Raw genomic sequence first — 26,398 nt, 5'->3', positions numbered from 1 at the left:
GAGGAGAATTTCCTCCTTCAGAGCAATTTACATTTAATTCAATCTAGGCAAATTTCCTCTTGATTGGTGCTGAAGAAGGGAATTATTGTTGAGTGGGTTTTAGAGGCTTCAAATCCCATATACTTAATATGTTAACAGCTTGTTCTTAACTGGTCTTTTTGGGATTGACTTTTTGACATGTGTTTGAAAGTAAAATACGTAGTGTCATTTGAGCAGGGTAAATATCCCAAAGCAGCAATTACAGCCCTGCCATTGCAATTATACTGGTCTCCTCAATGTTGAGATACACTTTTGGAGAAGCGGTAGCTTTATTATCCGTTACTTCCTTACGGATATACCTCCCTTTCTTTCAGTACCTCTCACGAAAACTTATGTTAATGCCTGATTTTTCAGTAGCGATCTAAAAGCAGCATTTTTTTGGAAAGGAGAGGAGGCTTCATCCTGTTCTGTCTCCGAGATGGAGCCTTGCTAGATGCTTGCTGGTGTTGCTCGCAATATAGAAAGGGTTACTAAAATCAACCTCAACATATCCTTTTAGTCCTGTCCTGAACTTTGCCTTGCTCTCTCGGACCACATCTTTTTATGTTTCACGTATCTGCCGAGCCGCAAATATCCTGCTGGTGCAAGGTTGTTTTTCCCGAGGCAGGGAGATTTACAGGCTCTGAAGGTGGCAGTACGGAACCTCTCGGCCGGTTTCTTTTAGGGAGCACGGCGGGCCCGGGCTCCCTCCAGTCTGGCAGCACGTACCAAGTCCCAGCAGAAGGGGTTGGGGAGGGAAGGAGCAGGCCGGCCGGCCTCCCAGAGTTACAAACCGTCTCAGGAATTAAGGGCAAAAGTTTTGTCTCGAGTTGATTTCGTGCTCTGCCCGGGAAAGCTGCTGTTCTCTTTTTCCCCGTAATCGGCTTTGTGTTTCATTCGTTCCTAAGCTATGTTCTTGATATTGCTCACTTGCATTATTATCATAACGTATCTCTACATGCACTCAAAATCCGAGTCACCGGCGAATTCATCTCGTGGTCAGGATTACTCCAATCCGATCCCAGAAGCGATTAGAAGGAGGTAAAATACCGCCTTAGAGCCTAATCTTTAATTTCTTCCTCCTTAATAAAATGAATAATTCCATTGCGTTTTTAAGTAAAAAATGAATTGAAAAGGATAATAACTCCGCTAACCTTCTGTTGCGTGTATGAATATTTTCCTGGGAGTGTTCTACCGCAACTCTGCTGCCCGAGGGGGCTGCTCCCTCCGTGCGCTCGGAGCTGGCACCTCACGACCGGGTAAGGGCAGGGACGGCAACGTCCCGCCTGGCTCCGGGACGCCTCTGGGCACCCCGAGCGTGGAGGGAACCAGGGAGGTTACAAAACACCCTTCTGGCCACGACATCGGCGGACCCGACGGCGGCTGGACAAACCCCGATTACAATTATTAGTGTTGTAATAGTTGTCATTAATAGTGACACTACCGGGACTCGCTGCTAAAGGTCCGGTTTGCTCTCGCTGCGCATCAGCCCGAGACATTCCCTCCCGGGCCGCCGGATTTGTGAAGAGGCGATGTACCCCGACACGGAGCAGGGGCGCCGTGCTCCCTCAGCCGCACCGCCGCCGAGCGCTGCGCGCACGTCCCCGCCGCCCGCCCGCCCGCAGACCCCGCCGCGGCGGAACGCTTGGCCCTGGTTTGTTAAAATTGGGAATTAGTGCCTGGCTGCTGCGGTGCTGGAGGGCTCGCTGTTCATTCCTACTCAGGGCTTGTTGTTTACTGTCTTTTGAAGGGAAGTAAAAGTATAAGCGGCGGAGTTACAGCGGGGGGAAGTGGACCAGCCGCCGTCACAGTTTATCAGCCGGCGCTGGGGGAGATCCCGCGCCGCCGTCCTTTTCTGGGGGGATCTGCTGCTACCGCCACCTGCCCGGCTGCTGAGGTGGCGGACGCAGCTCCCTGGCCCACCCGACCCCGACCCCGGCCGTGGCCCCTGCCCCGGCTCCGGTTCTGCTCGGCGGCAGAGCCCGGGTACACCTCGCAGCAGCCTCGGGCTCTGCTGTTTCTGGAGCGTGGGCAAAGGCGCTTGGCCTTTCCCAGCTTTTAAGTTGTAACATTCGCGTTTTCTCCACTGATAATTTCTCCGGTGGAAGAAAATAATATAAATGTGTGTGTGCGTGTGTACACACCTTCGGAGACTACGTCTAGTCTTCCCATACGGTGAGTGTGTGCTGGCATCCTTCTGTAGCAGTTCCACGGCAAGCAAAAGAATAAAGTATTGCTATTTGTAACCGAATCCATCACAGAAGAAAAACAGTTGACACTGACCCACAAAATACAAGTGTTCCCGGAGGTAAAAAAAAGTTTGGCAGTACAGTACATTTTGTACAGACCTTCCTAAACCGAAAACCAAACTGGTGCAAATTAAGCCTTTTCACATATAAAGCCTTTAATCACATATAAATGAAATTACAAGTGACCCTCTAAAGTAGCGCTTCCGGCCCTCCCGTAATTCACGCGAGCGATTTGGCTAAGTGTGCCAGCTCCGAACGTGGACTGCAGCTATCACGTCTAATCTAATCAGTCCGCCTGTGAGGGGACCCAGCGGTGTCATCAACTCCAAAGGGCCCTTGGTGGAAGTGGCTGGGAGAGGCCAGCGGCAGCTGGAGCCATGAATGACACTTTCTCATTTGTTCCTTTCCCAGTTCAACAAATGTTTAGCCCCGTTACTGCTAAATGAACGCCTCGCGCTCTTTGGCTGGGGGAAGCTATTTATTTTTAAGATTCCTGAATAGGATCAGGAGCAATTAACTTATTTTTTGTTTCCGTTTTCTGTCAGTGTATTGGGAAGTAACCTGGAGCAAAGCAAAGAGCTGGTCGCTGTGTGGGCGCCTGTGTGCTGTTTTCCCGGCACCGGGGTGCGCCGAGCTCGTCATGGCGACAGGAAGGTGTCCGCCGGACACGGAGCGGGACAAAACCCTGCTCGTTTACGGTGGGACCTGTTTCGATGTGCCGCTGCTGAGAGAAGGGGAGAAGCCAAGTGAGAAACGTGAAAATAAGAACGAAAGTAGGAGTCGTGCCCTGTCGCAGCCGCTGCTGGATGGAGCCCGGGGAGGGTTCCCCACCTTCTCGGCTGCTCGCTCGGAGCCCCTACCCGGGCACAGACACAGGGGACAACTGAGCAACTCGGAACGGAGCGGGGAGGAAGAGAAGGGGGGGCATGACACCACAATACACCTGCTAAGGCAAAAACCATAAACTTTTTCTGTGTGTGTGATTGATTTTTCATGTTTGTTTGTTTGTTTAGCTGCGTTTTCTTCCCCCAGTCTCTGTTAAAACAACCAGCGCCCGTGCCGGAGGGAGGCCGGCCGTGGTGTCTCTGCGGGTCTCACGGGCGTCCCGGGTTCCGTCCGTTTCGCACAGAAGAAGTCCCGGTCCCCCCACGGCTGCCCCGCCGCTGCCGCGCGGCTTCCGCCGTCTGCTCCGTGCTCCTTTGCTGGCAGTCAAACACCTGATTGAACCCTCTTCGGTAGGTGCCTAAGGGCACTCTCTGTGCAGGAACCATCCTCACAGCCTTATACTCCCTCCCCAGCCCGCCGCACTCATCGCCGTGTCCCTCGTGGAGCCGCACTTGATGCCCATTCCGAAGTTGACACTGGTACCCGCCCCCCCCCGGCCTCTGCCCCGGGAGTCTGCTGTGTCCCAGGAGGAGTTTCCCAAAAACTTGGAAACATCCGGCACCTGACCCGAGATTCCCCCGGGAGCCCAGGAAGCGTTGTGTGGGTGCCGTGTCCACAGGAGCACGGAGGGAGGGAGGTCGCTCCGCTGGGCGCCTTCGATGAGCACCGGTGTCCCGGGAGCCACTCGCCCTCTATGTCTGGCTATTCCTCCAAAGCTGCGCCGGTTCCTGCGCCGGGGGCTGCCCGCCCTCCGCTCCCGGTCGGGATTAAAGGGAGGGGCGGCTCTACAAGCACCAGTCTCGGCGGCGGGACCCGCCGGTGCGAGCTGAAAGGGCGCAGCCTGAGCTGGCCGGGGCGGAGGCTTTGCTTGCCTGGAGGTGAGAGGCTCAGTGCCCCAAAGTCGCCCTGCCGTCGCGGTGGTTCCCCCAGCCGCTGCCTTGCCTTGCCTATCACCTCCTTGTCCGGGCTAAGCGACAGGCAGGAGGAGCGGGCTCTTGGCCCCAGGCACCCTTTGCCCGTCGGCGGGACACCTGCGAGCATCGCTCGCAGCGCGGGGCACGCACCTGGTCGCGGCTTCTTCTGGTTCGGCTTCTAAAGCCTCTTTTATGCCATTAAGACTTAGGGGGAATGAATTAAACGAGACCGCTCCTGCCCCCTTCCTGAGGGCTCCCTGCACTCCGTGCCTGCTCAAGGAAGAGTAGCTGTGCCCCCGGAGACCCCCGCAGCCCCGGGAGAGCGCGGCGGGCGCGCCGCTGGCTGCCTCGCACAAAGGCGTTCAGCGAGCGGCGATGCCGTCCGCTCGGGACGGGCACACAGCTCCACTTAAACACCTAAGATGTAGAGGCGGCCCCTGCGCCCTCCCAGGGCACTGCCCTGGCTGCAGGAGCCGACGGTGCCTAACGCCGGGAGCTGTCACGCAGGTCACTCACTGGCCTTCTCAAGCTTCACGTTGGTTCACGGTTTCACAAATCTAGATACTAAAAATATCCTTGAATTCGAAAGAAACTGAAGGACCTTTGAAGCACTGTCTTTTCTGTACCTGTCTTCCACCGATGTCTGCTGTGCTGTGTCTTCAACAATAACTTATCCCAGGCTTAGTGTCTGAGTTAATTTATCTTTCCCAAACATCTTGTAACTTCTTCATGCTTATATCATCAGTGTCCTTTGGGGTTTTTTTGTTTGGTTGGTTTTTCGTTTGTTTGGGGTTTTTTGTTTTGTTTTTTACTGTTTCTTTATTATCATCATCTTTCTTTTGGATTTTTGTTTGTTTTTAGCATTTCCTTACTCAGCTCCATCTTACTGACTAATATTTCTTGCAAGTACTGCATGCAGAAGAAACCGTATAGCAAAATGCTTGACGAGGGGTGTACGTGTATAATGCTTTGTGAAATTTGAGTAACTCAGGCCCACTTCAAGCCACAAAAAGTCATAGCCTTGTTCAGGTGGGTTTTTTCTTAATTTTTAAAAAATATGTCAGGATGTAGACAGGGTTAACTGCTCCCTAAGGCAAAAGGAGCTGAGAGGGTCTCCCCCCATCTGCCTGGACAAGGCCCCACCAGTCAGGGTCAGTCCCACCACACCCTCCCAGGGAGCAAGGCAGGGGAAGAGGCGGTGGCAACCCCGAGATCAGATCACTAACATGTTTGTGATGGTCACAAGGGTCTGAAGTCAATCTTTGGGTCAGGTTCTGGACAAAGAGTGCTCATAAACAAGCACAGGTGGGGCTGTAGTGAGGTGACAATCCAGCACTCCTCTCCCATCACTGGGGCAGAGGCTGGCAGCCCTGGACAGAGCTGAGGTTGAGTCCCTGGACAAAAGCTGTGGGTGGGTGTCCCAGGTGTGGCCCATCAGGACCATGATGGCCTATAATCTCCCGAGGACCTAACAGGTGAAATTACTACAATCTACTCTGTAATTGTCCAAACTGATAAGGGAGAGTCGTTTGCCTAATCAGGAAATCCTTCTTGGCATGGGGGCAGCTTGGGACAGAGGAAAAGCCCAAAGAGGAGGTGAGTGCAAATCACTGTATCCCGCAGGGCTGGGCAGGGAGGCTAATGCCAGGTCACTCTCTGTTGAAGGAAATAGACCCATCACTTATCTCCTAGGCTGTGCTGGTGACAGGCACTTCTGTCCTGGTGTTTCCAGGTCCCACTCCAGCTCCCTATGATGTTAGTGGCTTGCTAGGGATAGTGTTCAATTTTGATATTGCTTCCTACTCTTGTGTCACCTTGGAACTTTAAAAATCTAATGCTTTCTAGTGAAAGCCCTGCACAGACCTGGCACAACCCTGCACTAGGAGGCCTTGGCAAGCACTGCAGGGCCACTGCAGTGATACCTGCCTTCACCTCTTTACACCTGGCTTCTCCACAGGCACCTCTGCAGGGTCTCAGGAATGTAAAGATGGGGAGAGGGGAAGCAGAGAGGGAGACTTTTGCAGAGACACAGCTCCCTCTGTGCCTGACTGACACTGATCTCTCTGCCACGTTGGGTTTGGGAGATGGGTGTTACATTGGACAGCCTGGCTTCCTCTGCACCCTGCTGTCTGCCACAGCCAGACTGGGGCTGAGGCTGCAGCTCCTGCCCAGACAGGTTATCCCTTACCAAGTCTGGGTCTCAGCCAGAGTCCCAAATGGCCCTTTGTCAGCTTCCACACACCAGCACAACTAGGATAAATGACAGGAAAGGAAATATGCAACTCTTTTACTGCTATGAAAACCTAAATCAGCAAACCCATCTAGGAGCCTGGTAATAGGGGAAAATACTGCTGGGGCTCCAGCCCAGCAGAGATGGTGATGAAAAGCTGAGCAGAATGGTCTTCCTTACCAGCTCCCAGTTCTTCCTTTTAGCTGAATTCACCTCAGCTCATGTGATGATTAGGTTGGTTTGCCACAGCAAAAAATTACCACTTAGGGATTTCTCCCTATACACCTAGGAGAAGTGTAACTTGCCCTTCCCTGCTTGGCTGAGCTTCCAAGTGTGCCGAAAGCCACTTTCCCTGCAGCTCTCATTCTCGGTTCCTGCAGCCCTGAATACTTGCAATAGACCCCTGAAGTCCTACAGACTGTTCTTGCAGGGAAACCCCACATCACCCTTGCAAACTCTCACCAGTCCCTCAGTAAAGCCCCTCAGGTGTAATGCTATGGCTCAATAAGGACCTCAGCAACCTATATAACTTCTTTGGGTGTCATCTGTGTTCTGATTTTGTGTACACAAACTGAGGAATCAGTCATGCTCCCACCAAAAAAAAAAAAAAAAGCTGCTGTACTTTTTGTAAGCTGTGTGAGTTTTGACTGATGAAAATTTGAATTCTTTCCAGTTCATACTGAGGGCATCAAAAAACAAGCAGTGGGCCCTGTCTGTTCATCTGCTATTGAGAGGTTTTTGTTTGCTTTTTTCATTTATCAAGGCATTGTGTCCTTGGATACTTGTTTGCTATATATAGCTGCTCTATAAAAGAAATATATTTGCTATAAATCACTATATAAATGAAATAATCTTTCAAAAAACTCATTCTCATGAGGAATCATACAATGGTTCAAATTGTTTGAAATATTGAAAACATCTTTTAATTGTAGAATTCTATACAAACTTGGGTAGATACGTAAATGGCCACGACAAAATGTGTTCTTATTGCCTGAAAATTTTCACAGAAATACAAACATAGATGGCAAGCTTACTGACATCCAACAGGATGAGATATCTTCAAACTTGCAAAATGAATAGACATAACACTCCTAAGCAGTTTGTGTTTGACTGTCCTTGAAGTTCTTTGTACTTACATACCAACCTCAATATACAAAGAACCAAGATTAAAATTTTTAATGCACGTCACATAGTAATGTAAAATTAAGCACAAAAAAGGTAAACAAATTGTAATCCTGAAAATACACTATTTTTTTACCTAGGGCATTGACTCATTCCAAGAATGGTTTCCTGTATAGTTGTATTTTAAGTGAGACACACATCTTGTTTCTGCACAGGACATCAATATCAGATGGAGATACAAGAACGAATGGTAGCAAACAAAAGGGAAAGAAACATAATCACAAGTGAAACTCAAAACTTCATGCCAGTGTTCTTGCAGCCCTAAGCAAAGCTATACATAAAAATATGCTACAACCATTATTCTCAAAAAGTCCTTGGCACTTTTCCTCTGATAATCTTACTTTCTTTTTTAATGGAGCAAATTATATTTCTGCACCGATATCATAAGGCAAAACTATAAATGCATTAACAAGGACAAGTTTCCAAAAAACCCCAAGGCAAAGATAAACCCCACCCTCAGACCATCACCCCTCATCTCTGAATGCTTTGTGAAATAAAATCATCCTTCCTCCTCATCACTGTCTTTCATTGTAATGCCCTGAAGTCCTCCTGCATCAGTGACTGAGACTGTGGCTTCCTCCACGGTCAGACGGCTGTGCACGGTGTCGTAGGTTTTGCTGTTCAGCGTCCCCTCCAGAACTCCTTGCAACCTGAAGTCTCGGTAGGTTTTCTGTGGCAAAAGTAAAACATCCTGAATTGGACTCCAGCAAGTCTGAGTACTGCTAGCATGGCAGCGGCCAGCTTTAGTCCTCCTGCAGGTTAGGGACTTACCGCTTTGATAAGGATTTTGCGGTCTTAGTTTTTGGGCTGCATGAGTTTTCTACAAACTCTAGAGATTCTAATTTGCTGGTCATTCTATTAAGAGATTGTCTTTTGTGCTACAGCTTACACTAACTGCTGATTTCTCAGTAACTTCCATTTGTTACATTTATTCAATAAGAAACCAGCTGAGAATTTCTCTAAATACCTATTGAAATGTGAATTTGACTACAGGTAGTCCAGTTCTGTCATTTCACAGAAAATGTAAATGCCGGACCTTTTCCTCATAGGGGAATTTTATTTATCTTCAACTTTATCTTTACATTTATATGCCAAATATGGAAAAATAATGATTATACCATATTATAATATATACTCTATGAATGAATATAGATTATGATCTATACTATAGTGTCATAATTTCTCAGGTGACTACTTAGTTGATTTACATTCCAAGTCTCTGTGACTTAGAATGTAAATAATTTTGACTTACATTCTAAGTCATTTTGATTTGCATCTACTTTTTTTTTTCACTTCAGAAGATTTTGTTTCCCTTGTATTCATCCTTGCTATGAACCAGCAGATACCACTTTCTTTGTTGATTTTCCATCATGTAAGAATTTTGAGTGCTATTGTTTTATTCATCAATGCTATGTTCAAGTAAGCACATGGAAAAATCACCTGCATACTTTATTTTTAAGCTGTAACACATTTGAAATAATCTTTCCTGATGTTACCCTTAAAGGCTTAAAAAGGACAAGTTGATCTAGGTAGTTTCTTATTTTATGTACACTATCACTACAAATTCTGAATGTTTTGGAGGAGAATATGGGGAAAAGAAAATGGAAGATAATTAAGGGCTATCAGGCCCATTCCTCTGCCTGAGGAGAAGACTATGTACAACCCTTAGAGAAAGAAAAGGTTTGATCTTGTTTCACTCAATATTTCAGAGAACTGCAAAAGACCACTCTTAAAATGGGTAACATTCAGTTGGGAGGTTTTTTTTCTGCCACTATGATGATTATTTAAACCTTGCTTGAATCACTGCAACTGAGATTTATTTGACTTTCACAGGTCAACGTCAGAGTCAATGGATGCAGCTTATGTTTTGCTCACGCACTCCTGCGAGTACCCCGCCTGGTCTTTTTCAAGTGTCACCATTGCATTCCCTTTTTGTAACACTGTGCATTCAATTTGCTTTGATGCTGTTAATGGGTCCTACAGCAATTTCCTTCAGTTTTACATTGTATTCTTCCCATTCTCAGACCAGCACTCTGGGGTTCAGACATTGCTCTTCTCTTGACATAGTTTTGCAGGATAATAATGTTCACTTCCAAGCTTAATTTTTCATTTCTCCCTAACTTTCTTGGTCCTTGACCCTTCTTTAGTCACATCCCTCTGCACGTGTCTCAGATATCTAATGAAACCCTTATGCCATCATAAGCCTTTAAAGAGACTAAAGGGAACAATCTTTCTTCTTCTAGTCTTTCTTAATAATGCCACTACTCTTGTTGCATCCAAATCTGAAAGAATGATATTTCTCTTACTCATCCTGTGTCCTTCAAAAATGACTTCCTACTTATTTGGGTTTGGGGTTTATTTATTTACTTATTTTTAATTTTTAAAATTTATTTTATTTTGTATTTTTTCTTTAAATATTTTCAAGCAGTGACAGGAACAATACAGCTTCCTAGATTTTTTTCCTTTTTTTTTTTTTTTTTTCTTTTTCCTAAAGCAAACAGAAAAGTGCCTTCATTCACTCTAGTTTGGAGGAACTGTGCCTCCCCACATGTCTCTCCCCAGCTTGGCTGCAGCAGGAAAAGTTTCTTATGATACTCTACTTTGAACCATTGTTTTGTATTTCCCAGCAGCCTCCTGTCTGCTGAGTTCCTATTTTACTGGTTCTATCTTCTTCACCCACCAAAACCAAAGCCTGCACAATGTTCTGTTTTCCAGAACCAACATGATTGACGTAATCTTCTTCACTCTTTAATATCCACAGAAGGTGCCATGGAATAACACAGTTGAGCATAGCAAATCAGGTATATGGGCACAGAAAGGCCACTGCCAGAAGCAGTATTTCCACCTCCAGCAGGAGCCTCCTGCTTTTGAACAAGGCTAACCAGTGTGCCAGGTGGCAGAGGGAAGGTGGATTGGCAGTGCTGCTCATTCACCTGAAATTCAGTTTTATAAGAGCTTCCTTTAATCTGCCTGATGATATTTCTCTTGTACAACTTAGTCTGCCCATTCTTAGATCTCATGGGGCACTGGTTTTAGACCCCCTAACACCTATCTTTTTCCTCAGAGGATGACAACTACCTTGGAAAGGGACTTTTTACAAGGGCATGTAGTGATAGAACAAGAGGGAATGGATTCAAACTGAGAGTATGATTAGATTAGATATTCCTAGAAGTCTTTACTGTGAGGATGGTGAGGCACTGGAACAGGTTGCCCAGGTAAGTCGTGGATACTCCATCCCTGGAAGTCTTCAAGGCCAGGCTGGATGGAGTTCTGAGCAGCCTGGTCTAGTGAGAGGTGTCCCTGTCCATGGCAGAGGGGTTGGAACTATATGATCTTTCAGGTCCCTTCCAACCCAAACCATTTTATCATTCTATGATTCACTTGAGAATAGCTTTAAACCTTTCACAAGAGCCATTAATTTCAACAAGGAATAGCAAACTGCTTTTGCTGTTTGGACCCACAACCTAGTGAAGAGCCAAATCCTGCTTCCAGAGAAAGCAGTTAAGGTCAAAAAGAGCAAAGCTAAGCTTGGGTGTTTCAGGGAGTCATGATGCCATTGTTATTGACTGTTTTCTTGCATTTCTCTCTGTTCTGTTCCTTTTTGGCTAGTGAATCCTGAAAGTTGCAGTTGCAATTCTGGTGACCACAAGTTAAAATGCTTCTGACTTTACAGTCTTGCATGAACTTCATGAGAAAATATTTTGAAAAAACCCAAGTCACCACTGACAACAGGTGTCTCTTACTCCACATTTGTACAGATAACAAGAATGTCCAAAGTTAAACAAGAACAGAATTAAAAGAAAAAAAATCTGAATTGGTTTTCTGTCTCTTGCCTAAGGGTATCAACTAAGATCTGAAAGGGAGCTAGGAGGAAACTTTCTTTTATGGAAGGTTAACCCATAATTGCCTATTTCAAGGCATATTACACTTTGCTCAGAAGCATTTGACATTGGGCAATGTAAATGACTGAGGACTGAACTGGAGGGATTGGTATTTCTGTTCATACTTATCCCTGAGTATGAAAGACTAGAAAATGTTATCTAATAAACTGAATACCATTTTCAATTAAACCTAGTAATTACATATGCATAAAAAAGAAAAGTTCCTTTTTTTTAGGAGAAGGGGTAAAATGGAGAAGGAACACTATTGAAATTATTCAGTAAACAAAAATTAAAATTTTTGGTAAACCAAAAAATCAGTAACAAGACAGACAATAATTTACTAAGAATAATCATACAACAATGCTGTACAGCTAGCTGTAAAATTTCTTGGAATGATTTTAATTGTCCCCGAGTCCAGAATTTATGACAAATAATAGTGCACATATAATTAACACGGAAAGTTTTATTAAGCTATTTTACTTCTGGAATTTGCTACAACTGTGGGAAAAAAAATCCCAACATAAAACTACATAAGTTTACAAATTTATTCCACATTTTCTAACTTTTGGAGTGATCATCCATGTTATTACTTTATTACTTTTCTCTCTTTACTATGCAGTCTAATGCAAACACATTTTATTTACCTTCACTATCTTGATGAGAGTCTTCAGCTGGTAGATGTGAAGCTGAACGTCTAATCTATCAGCCAACCACATACATATGACTTTCATGGAGTTGCTATACCATTGCTGAAAAGAAGGATAAAAAAAACCAACAACAAACACCACCAAATAACACTGCAGTATTCATTTAACAGATTTGGTAATGAGAGGGAATGAAACACTTTGAAATGATCACAGATCAGCACTTGAAGTCAACAATGATATAATTTCCTGTTACGAGAATTGCATGGGTCAGTAGGAAATCAAATAACTTGACCTAGACCATTCTTTACATGAATTAGCACCTGCCATTTTATCTTTCAGTTACAACATGTTCAAGCAAAATAGTGTTATGCACTTTGTTATCTGTCAGTGAGAATGGATATTAAAGATACAATTACAGGAGAGAATTGACAGCTAAAACAGCAAGGATAAAAACAGGTAGGGTATCTTGAGAGAGAATTTACAATGACTAGATTTTTCAATCCAAACAGGAAAACAGTATCAGAGAATAAGGAATTTGTCTTTTTTATTTTTTTTTTACTGACTTCATCATTAAGAAAAAAAAAAGCAGAAATCCATGGAAACTGTATTTAAGTAAGATCAAAACACCACTCCACCCTTCCCAAAATAATCATATTAAGGTTTTGATTTACATTATTTACTAATTATAATGACAGCCTACCTTATTTCCTTTTTATGTCTTAGGCAGGGGTATGTTTTCACTCAACACTTCACAAATGGATGGGTTAAGAATAAGCCCTCTGCTGTTGGTGTCTATGTTACTGTAAAAAAATGCTCAGTTCCAAATAGCTACTGTAATAGTTCTTTCAAATTAACTGGATTAGAAGAGATTTTACTAAATATAGTTGTAGCATTTTTCTTCCCCCTCCTGTAAAATCACAACCAGATGTCATTTAGTCAGACTGTAAAAAGGAAGGGATTTCTTTTTTTAATTTTAACAGTGAGAGATTAACAGAGTTTGTGTCATACCTCTGTTTCTAGTCTCTTTTCCCACAGGAAAGAGGCTTAAATTCTTTTCTAATAAAATTTCCTGTGTCTTCGCAAAATACAGCGATATGCAAAGAGAGGAAATCATGTGTGTATTTTAAAATGCAGCATGTTAGGCAAGGTATATTTTGTGAAAGTAATTCAAAGAAAGTATCTAACATCTCATTAGCCACCTCCACATTAACAAATAAAATAAAATATATACTGAAAATATGAAGACAAATTACTTGCTACTGGATGTAACAGAAGAAAGAATTCTTCCATCAAAATGTAAAGTCTCTGTAAAAAGCTTGAAAGACATACAGTAAATAACTACAAATACCTTTTCCTTACAGGTAACCATCTCATTACATTCTAACTATCAGTTTTAAGATGTTTGAAATTAGATATTAATATAATAATTCTTCTGTTTATTTTTTTTGAATGTGTTAAATTGCATTTTAATTATAAATCACTGGAAATAAATTACTTTTACCTTTTTAGAGTTTCTCCTATTAATTTACTATTTTGCAGAAGTGAAAAAAACGCACCACGAAAAAGGCAGATAGCTACATATTTGGTAAAAGTAGTTTAATTTATTCACTAAAATGTGGGACTGAGTGGATATCCATAAAATACTGTTTTTTAAATCACTGAATGACATTCTTATCCTATTTACATTATTTAATCCAAAACATTCATGCTGATATTGATTTCCTTTGTAAGTACCTGCAAAATATTTTTAATGTGACAGAGTTGTTACTAAGTGGTAGCTGTAAACTGTATGACAGGTTTTGTATGTATACAGATGTCTAGAAAATAAAATATGATTGTGCTTATTAATTGGGGAACTCTATTGATCTAAATAAACATAAAAATTCCTACATCAAACATTCTACCCAAATGCAATAAGATAAGCCAAAAAACTGTATTATCACTCAGACTCTACTGTTTGAAAACGGATATTCTTCCATAAGAGAAATCCAGTAATGCATCCATGATGTATCTTTCTGTACCAAGTAGAAAGCAGAACAGGCTCAAACTTGCTCAGATGAACAAACTACAGACAGGATTGAAAATTCTGAGACTGATTTTCCTATGCAACAATACTGAACAGTGACAGATTACTGACAATAGACTGTTCCAGTTTTCTGGCAAAATGTGTTTTAAAGCCCAGCCAAGTAACTTAGGATGGACGCAGTAAAACTTTGACTCTCCCTGCATACCTGTGATATTCTTACATGCACTGAAAACAAAGCTAAGACATTGGAGGAAATTAATTTTCTATTCAACTTTATGAATGAAACCAATACGTTTTCCTGACTAGCTTTGATGCATTAAACCTTCAGTACATATGGTTAATTTGGTGATTGTGAAATGATATAGAGTACTTGCTCTTCTGTCAACATACCTTGTTCAGAAAAAATATAACTGCTATTTTATTAGAAAAAATGCATTTTTATTTTTAATTGTCACGGTATTTTTAATAAAAATCACATCCAGTATATTTTTAGAATCCTCCCAGAGGTACTTGTGGGTAGGATTTTTGTTCAGGACTGGTCTTATATCCACTAGTTTTGAGGACTTAGTATAGGCTGAAGCTGTACAAACATAAATCTGCAAGACTTCATATCAAGAAAAAAATATTTCCCTATAACTTCTTTCTGGAGTCTGTTAAAAAAGACAGCATTGCAAATTCCTGTCAGAGAATCCAAGGCCACGTTTTGACAACCATGAGCATGTTACAGAGGCAGGGATGGATCTACTGTGGCTGATGGGAATCTATTGCAAACCCCAAAACTTGAGTGATTAGATAATTGTCCTGAGATTATCCAGTTAAAACAACAACAAAAACAACAACCAGTTGCTTCTAACTGGTTTTAAGAAAAAGTAATTTTCCCATTGGTAACAACAGCAGTGAAAGGACAATGCATCTCTTGCAGATGTTCATTATATGGTACTACTGCCACACTCTTTGCTGTTCTCTATGCAAGAGTAAAGCAGTAAGTGCTTATGTATTTTTTCCAAATCAGCAAATAACAGCAGCCAACCACTTTAACAAAAATGTTTGCCTCGCTATTTCCTCCTCTCTCCTCATTCATAGCCCATCCAGCTCCTGTAAGGGCATGCATTACTCACTTCATTTTCCTGAGATACCTCTTTCAAAGTAAAAAATAAGAGAAAAGGAAAGGCTAGGGTTGACTCTGTGAGACCCTTGTATTTATTCACACTTATTGTGCATGACTGTACACTGGTAAATCATATTAGCAGCCCGTCTCCCCATCAAGCTGCTACTTGCTTTCCAGCCCTGGGAAGGTTCAACAAATCAACAGGAGCACGGAAAACAGAACATCAGTCTAATCTAGTGTTTAAGGTGAAGTTTTCAAACCCAATCTAAGAAGATCTTTAGAGCAAGCAACAAGCTGAAGGGCTCAGAAGGTGGTATTGACAATGAAAGAGTGTTGAAATATTGAGAAGCGCAGCACTTGTGCATTTTTAATAACAAGAGGGTCAACAAGGACACAGCTCCCTCAGTGCCAATAGTTGCCACACCAGGGCTATAAACGCTCTCAGTTCATCAGATTTCTTAAACAGTTCATCAGCTTTCTTAAACACCCTAAACCCCCTCAGCAGACCTTTAGTCTTAAATTAACAAACCAAAGCAATGAAAGAGGGTGCAGCTTGAATGGCCAGCATTGATCCCCAACGGGGCTCGGCGCAGCTACAGGCACTGAAAAACTCGTTCCATTGTCAGGAGGAATTGACAAACCTCCTCGCCTAAATAGTCCAGCTCAGGCGGGCTGGAGGCACGCAGCTGTAAAGGGCTCCCCTCGCCCCGCTCCCAGCGCTCACAATGCGCCAGGCATGAGCTCTTTGTCAGGCCCAGACTCTGCAATTTTCTAACAAGGATTAAAGTTGTTTCTCGGCAGGGCTAGTGAAAAGCGATTTAGCAACATACCGTGCTTTCTTCAGGCAAGTTAAAGAGAAGTAGTTAAGGAATTTCATTATTCTGCTGATCGGTGGAAATACAAAACAAATATATGAAATATTCACCATCTTTCTGGGTGCCTGAGCTATAACATTTGCAGAACGGTTCAATTAAATATAACACTTATCGGCTGAAAGCAAGCACTTCAAATTTATTTTAGAAGTTTTATAAAAAGGTGCAGCTGTTTGCCACCTGGAAGGAGGCTCAATACATAGCAATACACAATGGTTTAGTCCTTCTAGGGCTGGTATCCCTAACGCCTAAGACACAAGACCCCGTTGAGTTTCTATACCTTGACTGCTCTTGATAAATGGGCATCGTCATAATGCTTTCTCTGCTGAGTATGGCAGGGGGAACAGCTTTACTAGGAACTGCATTTTATGTTCCTGCAGAAGCCTTTATCGCAATATTGATCAGGAATTTAGTCACTCAGACAACAACTGGATGTTTGTACTTCCTTTGGCTTTAGTTGCCCTACCAGAAACAGTAACAAAAAGTGTACTTCTCACTGAAGACATTGTACACCAAATGCAGCACAAGCTAAAATGAGAAAATAACAATGAGTTGAATAAGACATAACATGAGCATGTTAAAATTTAAGGACAAAATTGCCTAGTTTTTATTAAAGGACAGTGCTATTATATTGCTTCAAGTTTATGATAGAAAGCATCAGTAGCATATCAAGGAACTTTCAGGACATTAAAAAAAATGTTAAATGGTGAAAAAATAAAAAAGTTATTCCTTAAAAACACAAAGAGCAAAAGCTGAAAAAAGGTCCTGATTTAAGTTTCATAATTTATTACCCTTTCTGCAAAATATGAATAGTCATACTGACTTCCTCTGTTGAGTGTTAGTGAGGGACACAAATGTAATTTGTAAGGCTTTTGAAAATACTCTGAGGTTTAGAAGGTATAGATGTATTTCCAAGTTTAGTTACAGATATCATCCACTTAAATGAGAATTTTTACCTGAGCAATGATGAGTTCATGTTCTTCTGAAAGCTGTAAAGTCTTGGCAACTCTGAAATCACAAATCACCCCCCCCCGCCACCTGTCTCTTCCCCTTCCAACTTGGGGAAGGATTTTCCAGCCTGTGGGCCACCATAATACATCAGAAGGTATGTATACACAGGAATACCAAAACAGGAAATGAAGTAAGAACATGTAATTAATATTCAAAATATCTAGCTTGCAACTAAATATTTTTCATTTCTGAAAAACCTATAAAGCAACAAGGAAGCAACTTTGCAAAAGGCATTTGTGCTTTCCCCTCAGGCTTAGGTAGTCTTTTGATTAAGAAAGCCTGAGAAACCTTTGAAGAATGAAGTAAGTGCAGGTAGACAGAAAATTCAGTGTATCAAAATGTAGATATTTTGTTTGTTCTCTCTTTCCAGCCTCTCAATTCTGATTCCTGACATGCACAATTTATGAACTGTTTAAAATATCAATTTCTTCTAATGGAGGGAGACAGAAGTCTGACTAGTGAGGTACTGCCCTCCCACCAATTCCCTGGGAGGAACTAATTATCTCCTCAGTGTCTTTTCTTTTCTGGATTGCACTGGTCATAGATGTGCACCAGTCTGTGAGGCACTTCCAGTCACATTTCCAGTGAAAAACTCTGTCAGTGACCAGGAAAATTAAAGAACAGAAGCTGGGAAACCTGAGAGAAGAGAACGCTTTTATGTCAGAGCTTTCCCATCCCGCTATCAGCTCCACATGGCTTCCCATGACAGCCACTGCCATTCTGCAACATGTTATCCAGCCCCACAAGGATGTGGTTTCTCATCATACCTGGCGTCACAGTGCTACAACATAAAATGCTGAGCTAGGTTTCACTCTCTGAGAACCCAAGTTTACAGTGCCAGCCCTGGAAAAACATTCTCACCAAAATCCAGAATTTTGCCTTCATGAGAAGTCCATGCAAAGGTGATTTTCTTTTTTTTTTTTTTTGGTGTGTCTGTGAGTTTTATCTTTATTGCTCTCAATCAACAGAGATTTCTATGGTACTGAGATGTTCTTCTGCAGTAGTGCCAGTAAGAGACAGCTGGCAGATATGGTCAGTTAGCTGGCCTCTGACTGCAGAAATAAAAATTTTATCATCTCCAGATACAACAGAATTTTCAAGTACACTTGTAGCCTGGTTATTCTTACAGCTACCCTAATGTTGCTGGCTCTTTTTTTTTTTTTTTTTGTGAGACCAGTCTTCCTGTTTAAGACATCAAAGAAGTTTGTATTATTTCTCTGAAACGTGAAAAATTTCTCCACCTTTTGATTCAATGCACAGCTATGACTGGAGAAAAAGAATTATGTGGCATAAATTTTATAGCAAAGGGACTATTGGGGAAAGAGCTGACACGTAACTGTGCTGAGACAGAACTGCAACTCCTTTTAATGGGCACTGATCAAGCACTGCTTCACATGTGCATTCACTACATGTATATTTCCACAGGATATCTTACTTTTACTGTTATTTAAAACATAAAAATACAATCAATACAACTATTAAAGCTGAAACTGTCCTTTAGTATACTTCAGCATCTATCCAGTAATAATGTAAATCCTTTAGTAGGCAGATATCAGACCTGGAAAGCTTGGGAAGCTTACTTTTGCTTGAAAGCAGATGTCCACAAAGGAGAACACTATTGGTTTGTGGGGGTCATCATGATGCCACCACATTTATTCCTTTTGCACCATTTTTTCCCCTAGGAACTTTCATTTAAGATAAATTGAAAGAAATTAAGATTAAACTAGCATGAGTGGAAAACCCACGGAGTTGGCTTTGTTGAAACCATGGGACTAGCAGGCAGGACAAACAAATGAATCTTTTTCTCTATATAAAAAAAATCAGATATTTTAAAGCCTTTGATCTGGAAAATGCAAATGACTAAATCAATATTGGGTCAAATGCAAAAACTCTATTCCCCATTTTGCTACAGTCCCTTCCTACATTTTCATTCAAGGACTTGTCCAGAAGTCCTCCCATTGCTGCGTTGCTTACTTCTGCTGTAATGCTCCTGGTTTGCCTCACAAGCTCCTACTTTGCACAGAGCCTCTGACACATTCCTCTTTCACCTCACCAGTGTCTTACAATCCTAATGCTTGGCACCATTTATCTAGGCATCTTCCTGGAAACATCTCAGGCTTTCATCCAGCTTCCGTGTTTTTCTTCCTCCTCTGGGCCTGGAACACTAAGCCAAGTTTTGAACTTTGTCTTAGGAATGTGCAAAAATGTTGATAGCCTAAATTACAGGTATCAGGAAAGGAGAGGTGAGAAAGGAATCAGACACCACCTTCTGCTTCAACACTCATACTTCTTCTGATACAGGGATCAGGACCAAGATTTCTTTAGTTTAGTAATCTGAAATGACAAACTCTGTTTGGGTACATCCCCCCTGCCTTTTTTTTTATTTTTTCCTACCCTCTCTACACTCCAGCCCCCAAGGTTTTGGGTTTTTTTTAAATCATTATAGCAGATTTAAGAACTTGCCTCATGCACTCTTCTTGGCCAAGGAAGAAAATTTTTCTTTCTTCCAGGAGGATGCTTCCTTTGACTTTCTTCTGCCTTTCCTTTTTTTTTTGTGCTATTACTCCAGCCTTCCAGGAAGCTCAGAAAACATTTTCTTTTTCTTAAGAAGAAATACTTTAGTCTCTAGTCAGTCTCTTTTCTGCCTATTTGAATGAAGGATTCCCACTGCCACTCCCAAAGCAATCAGGAGAAAAGGGAAAGGAGCTCAACAGAAAAAGGAACCCAAACCTTGGCAGAAAAATGTTGTTCAGAAAGACTTAAGATGACAAACAAGTGAACAGTTATTGGATGGGATATTTTGGTGATACAAGGAAACAAAATTAGTTTTCATAAATCAATAAGGAGAAGAAATGAAAAACCATGGCTCATTTAAAAGCATATTAAGCATCTTTGAAATTCCTGATCAAAAAGGATATAGTTCTGAAATAACAAAGAGCATGTAACATATGAAAAACTTATCTTTTAGAAGGAAAGTTATTTTCTTTGTATTTTTGCCTTCTAATTAGAAGATGGATAGTTGCTATGGAACTGCTGCCAATTTACAAATAAATATACACTTTTAATGCAAAATATACTGTACTCATCTTCCCCTGAATTACATATTGGTTGTTAAACACCAATTCACAATATTTATGCTACTGTATAATGTTTGTGACCTTCATTTTTTTTCTGGCTTCTTCACATATGGCAGATAAGCTGGGAAACTGGAAGTTTGCAAAATTAGACAGACGTAACTTCCTTCCATATCTGGACATATGTAATGTTATTGTTCTGATTTTAAACAGTAGGTACTAACACGATGCTCATGACTGCGAGAGACTAACAGTACAAACAGTTTCTCTGCTCCACTCTGCATATGCACTGCATCCGTGAACAAAACTTCCACAGGTTATTCCGGTGCTAAAATTCTGTGGAGCAAACAGTGTCAGTCTTGCTACACTGTGTGTTGTGTTGCAATTTGGGTATATCCACAAGCATCCTCCAAGGCACAGAACAGGGAACATCACTTGAGTGACCCTGAAATGAAAGCCAGCTTGGATCCTCAAAATATACAAATTAACATGATACAAAATGACCAAGTTGTTACTCATTGTAACACTTGCCCCTTGCTATCAGGCTCTAGTGCTAAAAGCCCTACAAATGTACTTAGCTGTACAAATGCTAAGCAGTCTTCCTAAGTGCACATCTAACGTTAAGAATCATTGAATGGTTTGAGCTGGAAGTGACATTAAATATCATCCAGTTCCAATCTTCCTACCATGGGCAGGCATGCCACCCACCAGATCAGGTTGCTCAAGGTCCCATCCAACCCGACCTTCAACACTTTCGGGGATGTGGCATCTCCAGCCTCTTCCAGGCAACTTGTTCCAGTGCCTCACCACCCTCTGAGTAAGTACTTTCTTTCTAACATCTAATCTAAACCTGCACTCTCTGAGCTTAAAACCATTGTCCCATGTCGTGTTGCTACATATCCAAATAAAAAGTCCCTCTCCCTCCCTTTTATAAGCCCCCTAACGGTACTGGAAGGCTGCTCTAAGGTCGCCCTAGAGCCTTCTCTTCTCCAGACTGAACAACCCCAGCTCTCCCAGCCTGTCTTGTATCATCTTTGTGGCCCTCAGTAAGGTTAAAGGTCTGGGCTCACCCTGCCTGTAAAGTATGTAATCCAGACACCCATCTCTGCTTTTTCCCACTCATCCAGAACTCCCTAGGGAGTTCTCACTCCCTGGAGTGAGATATCATCAAAGGGACCACAGGAGGAGACCTCCTGTTAGCTGCATCCCTCCCGTAAAGTAAGAATATTCTTCATCTCAGTACCAAAAGGGAGATAGGCTGAAATTGGGTCAGCATCTGTGCTGTAGCTTTTACACTCATATTAGTAGTTTTTGTCCTAGAATTTTCTGCTTAGACTCCCTGCTCCCTGTGGAGTGAGTCCAAGTACATATTTTACAGTATTTAAACATTCTGAGTGAATATTTACAGGCAGCTCATTTCTTTGCACCTCATCAGTCCTGACTCATCCATTTACTCTTTATGTTACTGCAGTGCCATGTGCTGGGGCTGGATGTAGCTGTGAATCTGACAGGGATATGCACACTGCTGGAGCTACTCCTCTCTTACACCACATCGATTGGGCACTACACTGAGTTGCCCTAATGTGCAGCAGAGGTCCAGCCTCCTGCCTCCCTCTTGCTTCTCTCCTCCCCTTTCTCTTTGGACAAAATGTCCTTGCACTGGGCAGGTGCCTGGTTTGCTCCTTTCCATCCCTGACCCTGTTGCCTGTGAACACTCTTTCAGCTATGTAGATTTACAGCTGTGTTGGGGTTTTTGAGATGAATTTTCTGTGCATTATTTTTACTTTTTTTCCTTGCTCTTTGAGTGCACTATAATGCAAAAGAAAGTCAATGCAATGTGAAATAAGAAAATATACAGTGAAACACCTGAAAATTGTTTAAAGGAAATCATCTCTATATAGTTCAATACTTCTGCAAATTTAAATCAGTGCTAAAGCTTCAGTTTCCCATGATCAAATATGTGAAGAAGCTCTTTCCACTGACAAATCTGTGTCAGAGCACTCTGCAGCATCCTTACCTATTCTGATTCGCAGCATAGCAACCTTTTTCTGTTATGCCTGACTCATTTTAGTAAAACTAGATTATTCTTATGGTTTCTGGCACTATTTTTCTTGTAATATGATCAACAATATGGTTGTGTGTCTATTTGTGAACACTTGGGCAGAGTTTTATTTTCCTTTTTCAACTAAGCTTGACCCAAATGAAATACAAGCATAAACATCAAACCTGCAAGTAAGGTTTGAGAAGCCACAAGGTCCTCCTGCTGTTTATATGTGTGTGAATTACAGTACATCAAGAAATCAATATTCCCTAGATGGTGCTTGTGCCTGGCACTTCATGGTGAACAAACATTAGGTAAGACAATATAAATGGTACAATCCTTATTGATTTCTCTTGACTGTGTAGAATGTGAAAGCTGCAGCCACAGTTAACACTTACTGACAGACTCATCTAAAGTTTCAGTGCTATTTTATATTTTTATAGTTGTCCACGCTCAATTGATTCTATTAAGTTGCTGGACACATTTCAAGCCATCTAGATAAGAAGAAAAAGTGCAGTGCCTGGAATGAGATGCTGCTACTTTATGCCTAGCAGGATAAAAAGGTTAAAGGACTAAATTGTGCCTGGATGTTGGAAGGAGTTCTCTTTCATTAGATAGAATTGTTATTGTTTTTAGTGAATGGATATTGTGAGTGATGGATAGATGCATTTAACTAAGTTAATAAATGAATGAATAGTATATACCAGAAATGCATATGAGGGAATTGTACTGGAAGCTCTCAATATTATAGCCCCTCCCCAAACAAACATGCAAAACCCCCTTGTAGTTCTATTTGATTGAAAAAATTCCCTCAGGGAAAAAAAAATCAGATAGGCTTTAAAATATTAAGTTTGGGCTTTTTTTTCCTCCCCATTTTTCCTCTTGTGACTCGTAACACTCATTTAAAATTTCTTTTTAAGAGAAATTTATATATTGTTCTTTATTTTCTTTCCAAAAAGTGAGCTTCTCACACAAGCCAGGGAAATTAGGGAGCAGGACAGGGTAAGGAATTCTGAGTATCAGGCTATGGGTTTTAGTGCCCTAAAAATAATCTTCTATTTCCCTTTTATACCCAGACAGTGCATTTAGCAAGGTATCAGAATATCTATTTCATAGTTTCTTACTCCCTTGCAGGAAAAATTTAAGTAACATGACTGAATTGGTGTGTAAAAGGTGTCAGACATCCATTCCATGAATATTAAATGCACACTGGACTATGAGATATTTAATGTCTTGAGAAAATAATTTTTATATCTTTCTGGGTTGTGTGCACCAAACACAACAACAACAAAATGGAAATTCAAGAACTAAAAACGGCACAAAAAATGAAGATGTGAAAGCGTATCATATCAAAACCATATAAAATACAGTCATTGTGTTATGCCATTGTGTTTCTCTAGAGAAAACACTATCAGCTACAGTATAAAATACCCTACAAAGTGCTGGATATTCTGATCCTGAAGCAACGAACTCTTAAGCACATGCTTTACTTTAAGTGTGTTGTGGTCCTATTGATTTCAACAGTAGTGAGCTTTGCTGCAGTTATAGCAGCATAATCAGCACCCTCCAAGAGTGGGCACTCTTTCTCTCAGCATAATCCAGAAAAAAAAAAATCAAAGAAAACTTCTACACTATATGAAATCTGATAGAGGTTACATTTTTCAGATTTCAAATGAACTATTTTTCTTTTATAGAGATTGTTACCTTGAAAAATGAGGCAAGTCTATTTGAAAACATCAGGAACAATTTAGTGAACTTTAAAAAGACTTTGAACAGTGAATTTGCAAGATGTTGCTTCCATCTTGCAGAAGAGTTTCCTATATTTGAACGTCAATATAATTCACTTTTTCAGTGACATTGTCTACAGTCTTCTTTAAAATTCTTTTACCAAAAAAGAAACAACTGTTTCAAAATTACAAAAAATTCTGTTAGATCATGAGATGACTGCAGAGTGGTTCTCGTATCACGAGCTTTCTATTTTCCCTATAAAATAAGAGACGTAATTAAAGATGAGTTAAGACTTTGGTGAAAATCTAAAGAGCATCGGCAAATCTGAGCACTGCTCAGCTTTTCAATTGCTTTTCTACTTCTCAGTTCTTTTAAATGGTTTTCTATGGCAGGAACATTTTTCTTAATTAGTCACAGCTAATTACTGTTCTGGCATAGACAAGTAATCAGAAATGTCAGAGCTGCAAGGCTACATCTCCCTAATCCTTTGATAATAATTTAGCCTCCTGGGAGGGCCTCAAGCTGCAGTAAGTAGTGGCTGACAATAAGGCAAAATTAGGTGGGCAGCAGACCATTAGGATAGAAAAATAAAAAGCACTACCAAATCCTGCTGAGCACCATCAGGCAACTAACTACACTGCCAGATGAGGTGCCTGTTTAAGCCTGTGTTGTTAATTAGCTGATTCTACCAGACCTGCCACATATGTCCAGGTGCATCATGCAAAGATGTGTATTTCTGGGTTTGCGCCAAAGGACAATTTTGCACTGTGATCAAATTTCAAGAATCTGAGAAAGAAGCCCACATATTTCTTGAAGATTACTCTGAGTTATCAAAAGAAATAAGAAGATCAACAAGCTACAATCCATTTTTTTTAGTATTTTTTTAAGTAATTAGGCACGGTCCTCTCACGTTTCTGAGAGGTTAATACAAACACAGCTTTTGATTCAAATGTGGCCTTTAACCAAGTAGACCTTTTATCAAATCACACACTTGCAAATAATTACATAACAACAAAAGTGAAGATTACTTATTAAAATTAGCGTGACAGGAAGTAATTTGAGAATAAGGAAAAAAAAATCACAATTGAAGTTTTCTAGAAAAACATTGTTGAATACTAAATACTACAAAAATGGTGCTTTTGAAGTAGACATAAACAGCACAAGGAGTTGGTACTACTGAAAACTCAATTTAAATTAAGTGTTCCTCTTGGCTGTGTAACACCATGATTTGCACATTTTTAAACACTTTTTTTTTTGGTAAGAGGTCAGAAAACCTATAGAAATTAGGCAACTGAATAAAGCATTTACTAAATATATGCTTGTAGATATGATGGCAAACAGAAATTAGTCTAATTAGTACTTCATATCTCCCTTTAGCCATAGAGCAGAGTACATGACACAATAATCTTTGAAGAATAATTAAGACCTCAAATTATCTCAAGTACATCATTGAATTTGAATTGTCCATCCCTGCTACTAATGGAAAATAAAAATAATGGTTGGAATATGGGAACACCACTAGCATTTAATAAACATTCCAGACAAAATACAAGCAGTTTTTCAACAGAAAAAGAATATCACATTACATCTGAACCTTTGAAATACAAAGGCCAAAACCAGCTATGTAAATCTGGAGTGCTTAAGCTTTTAAACTGCTCATAAAGACATTCAGTCTTTCTGCACTCCAAAGACAGTTGTATTAGTTCCCTGCCATTTACATCTCTTACACAGCTTGTTGAATTGTTACCATGCATGAGGCCACAGCCTCCAGGAAGTCCTCCCACATGGGCAGTCCCTCCAAAGTCAACAGGAATACTGCATCAAACCACAAGAGGAGATGGGCAACCAGGGCCAAAGCCAGTATCTCCTCACAGGTGCCATCTTGTACAAGATAACTAAGGGCACCTCTTTGCCAGTCCTGACTTTTTCAAGATGTGCACTCTGACTATTTTATGTGTTTATGGTACACTTCGGAAGAGCTTTCCCAGAAATTAAATCCTAAAAAAATTGGAAACCCTTTCAGTTGTACCAATGGCTGAACACTGATGCATTAAAGCTGGTCTCTGAACCCAATCTTTATTTCTCAGAGCAGCAATCACTTATTGCATAAAGATTTCATTGCATATATAGTCTTAATAAAACTGGAATCATGCATCTGTTTACACCGTAAGTTTTCCACAACAGACACAAATATAACCTGTTATATAGTGCTCTCAAGGGCAAATACACCAAGAAGGAATCTGAAGCAAAAATGTCCGGAATGATTTTTTTCTGTGTTCAAACAGGAATATCCATACTTCATGTGCAATTCACAGGTACAAGAAAGTGAGAATCTACCCAGGTGGCACTCAGGAACTACACATTACTACAGAAAGTAAGTATTGCATCAATGTTTTAACAGAGCTCTCTGTGAAATTAAAAAAATGCTTTTCAAAGAGGTTTGTCAACAAAATCCAATTTTGTTTAAAGGAAATAGTTTTTAATGTACAAGTCCAATGTATATTAAAATTCTCAGAAGTTCAAGATTTACTA

General features: G+C 41.2%; 1 protein-coding gene across 5 annotated transcripts in view; it reads right to left on the bottom strand.

Annotated features, from left to right (window-relative positions):
• Window positions 1-7,193: 7,193 nt before the first annotated feature.
• Window positions 7,194-26,398, bottom strand: part of CADPS2 (calcium dependent secretion activator 2) — a 292,353-nt gene continuing 273,148 nt past the window's right edge. For all 5 annotated transcript variants that reach the window (XM_068996437.1, XM_068996444.1, XM_068996463.1 and 2 more), the window contains 2 exons: window positions 12,004-12,108; window positions 7,194-8,148 (listed from right to left, as the gene is read on the bottom strand). In XM_068996437.1, the coding sequence (XP_068852538.1) occupies window positions 7,978-8,148; window positions 12,004-12,108 (276 nt within the window). In that variant the 3' untranslated portion in view covers window positions 7,194-7,977. The remainder of the gene's footprint in view (window positions 8,149-12,003; window positions 12,109-26,398) is intronic.

Source organism: Aphelocoma coerulescens, chromosome 1A (genome assembly GCF_041296385.1).
Source record: "Aphelocoma coerulescens isolate FSJ_1873_10779 chromosome 1A, UR_Acoe_1.0, whole genome shotgun sequence".
Taxonomy (NCBI): Eukaryota; Metazoa; Chordata; class Aves; order Passeriformes; family Corvidae; genus Aphelocoma; species Aphelocoma coerulescens.
Note: the sequence above shows the minus strand (reverse complement) of the source record. Positions and strands in the feature narration are given on the sequence as shown.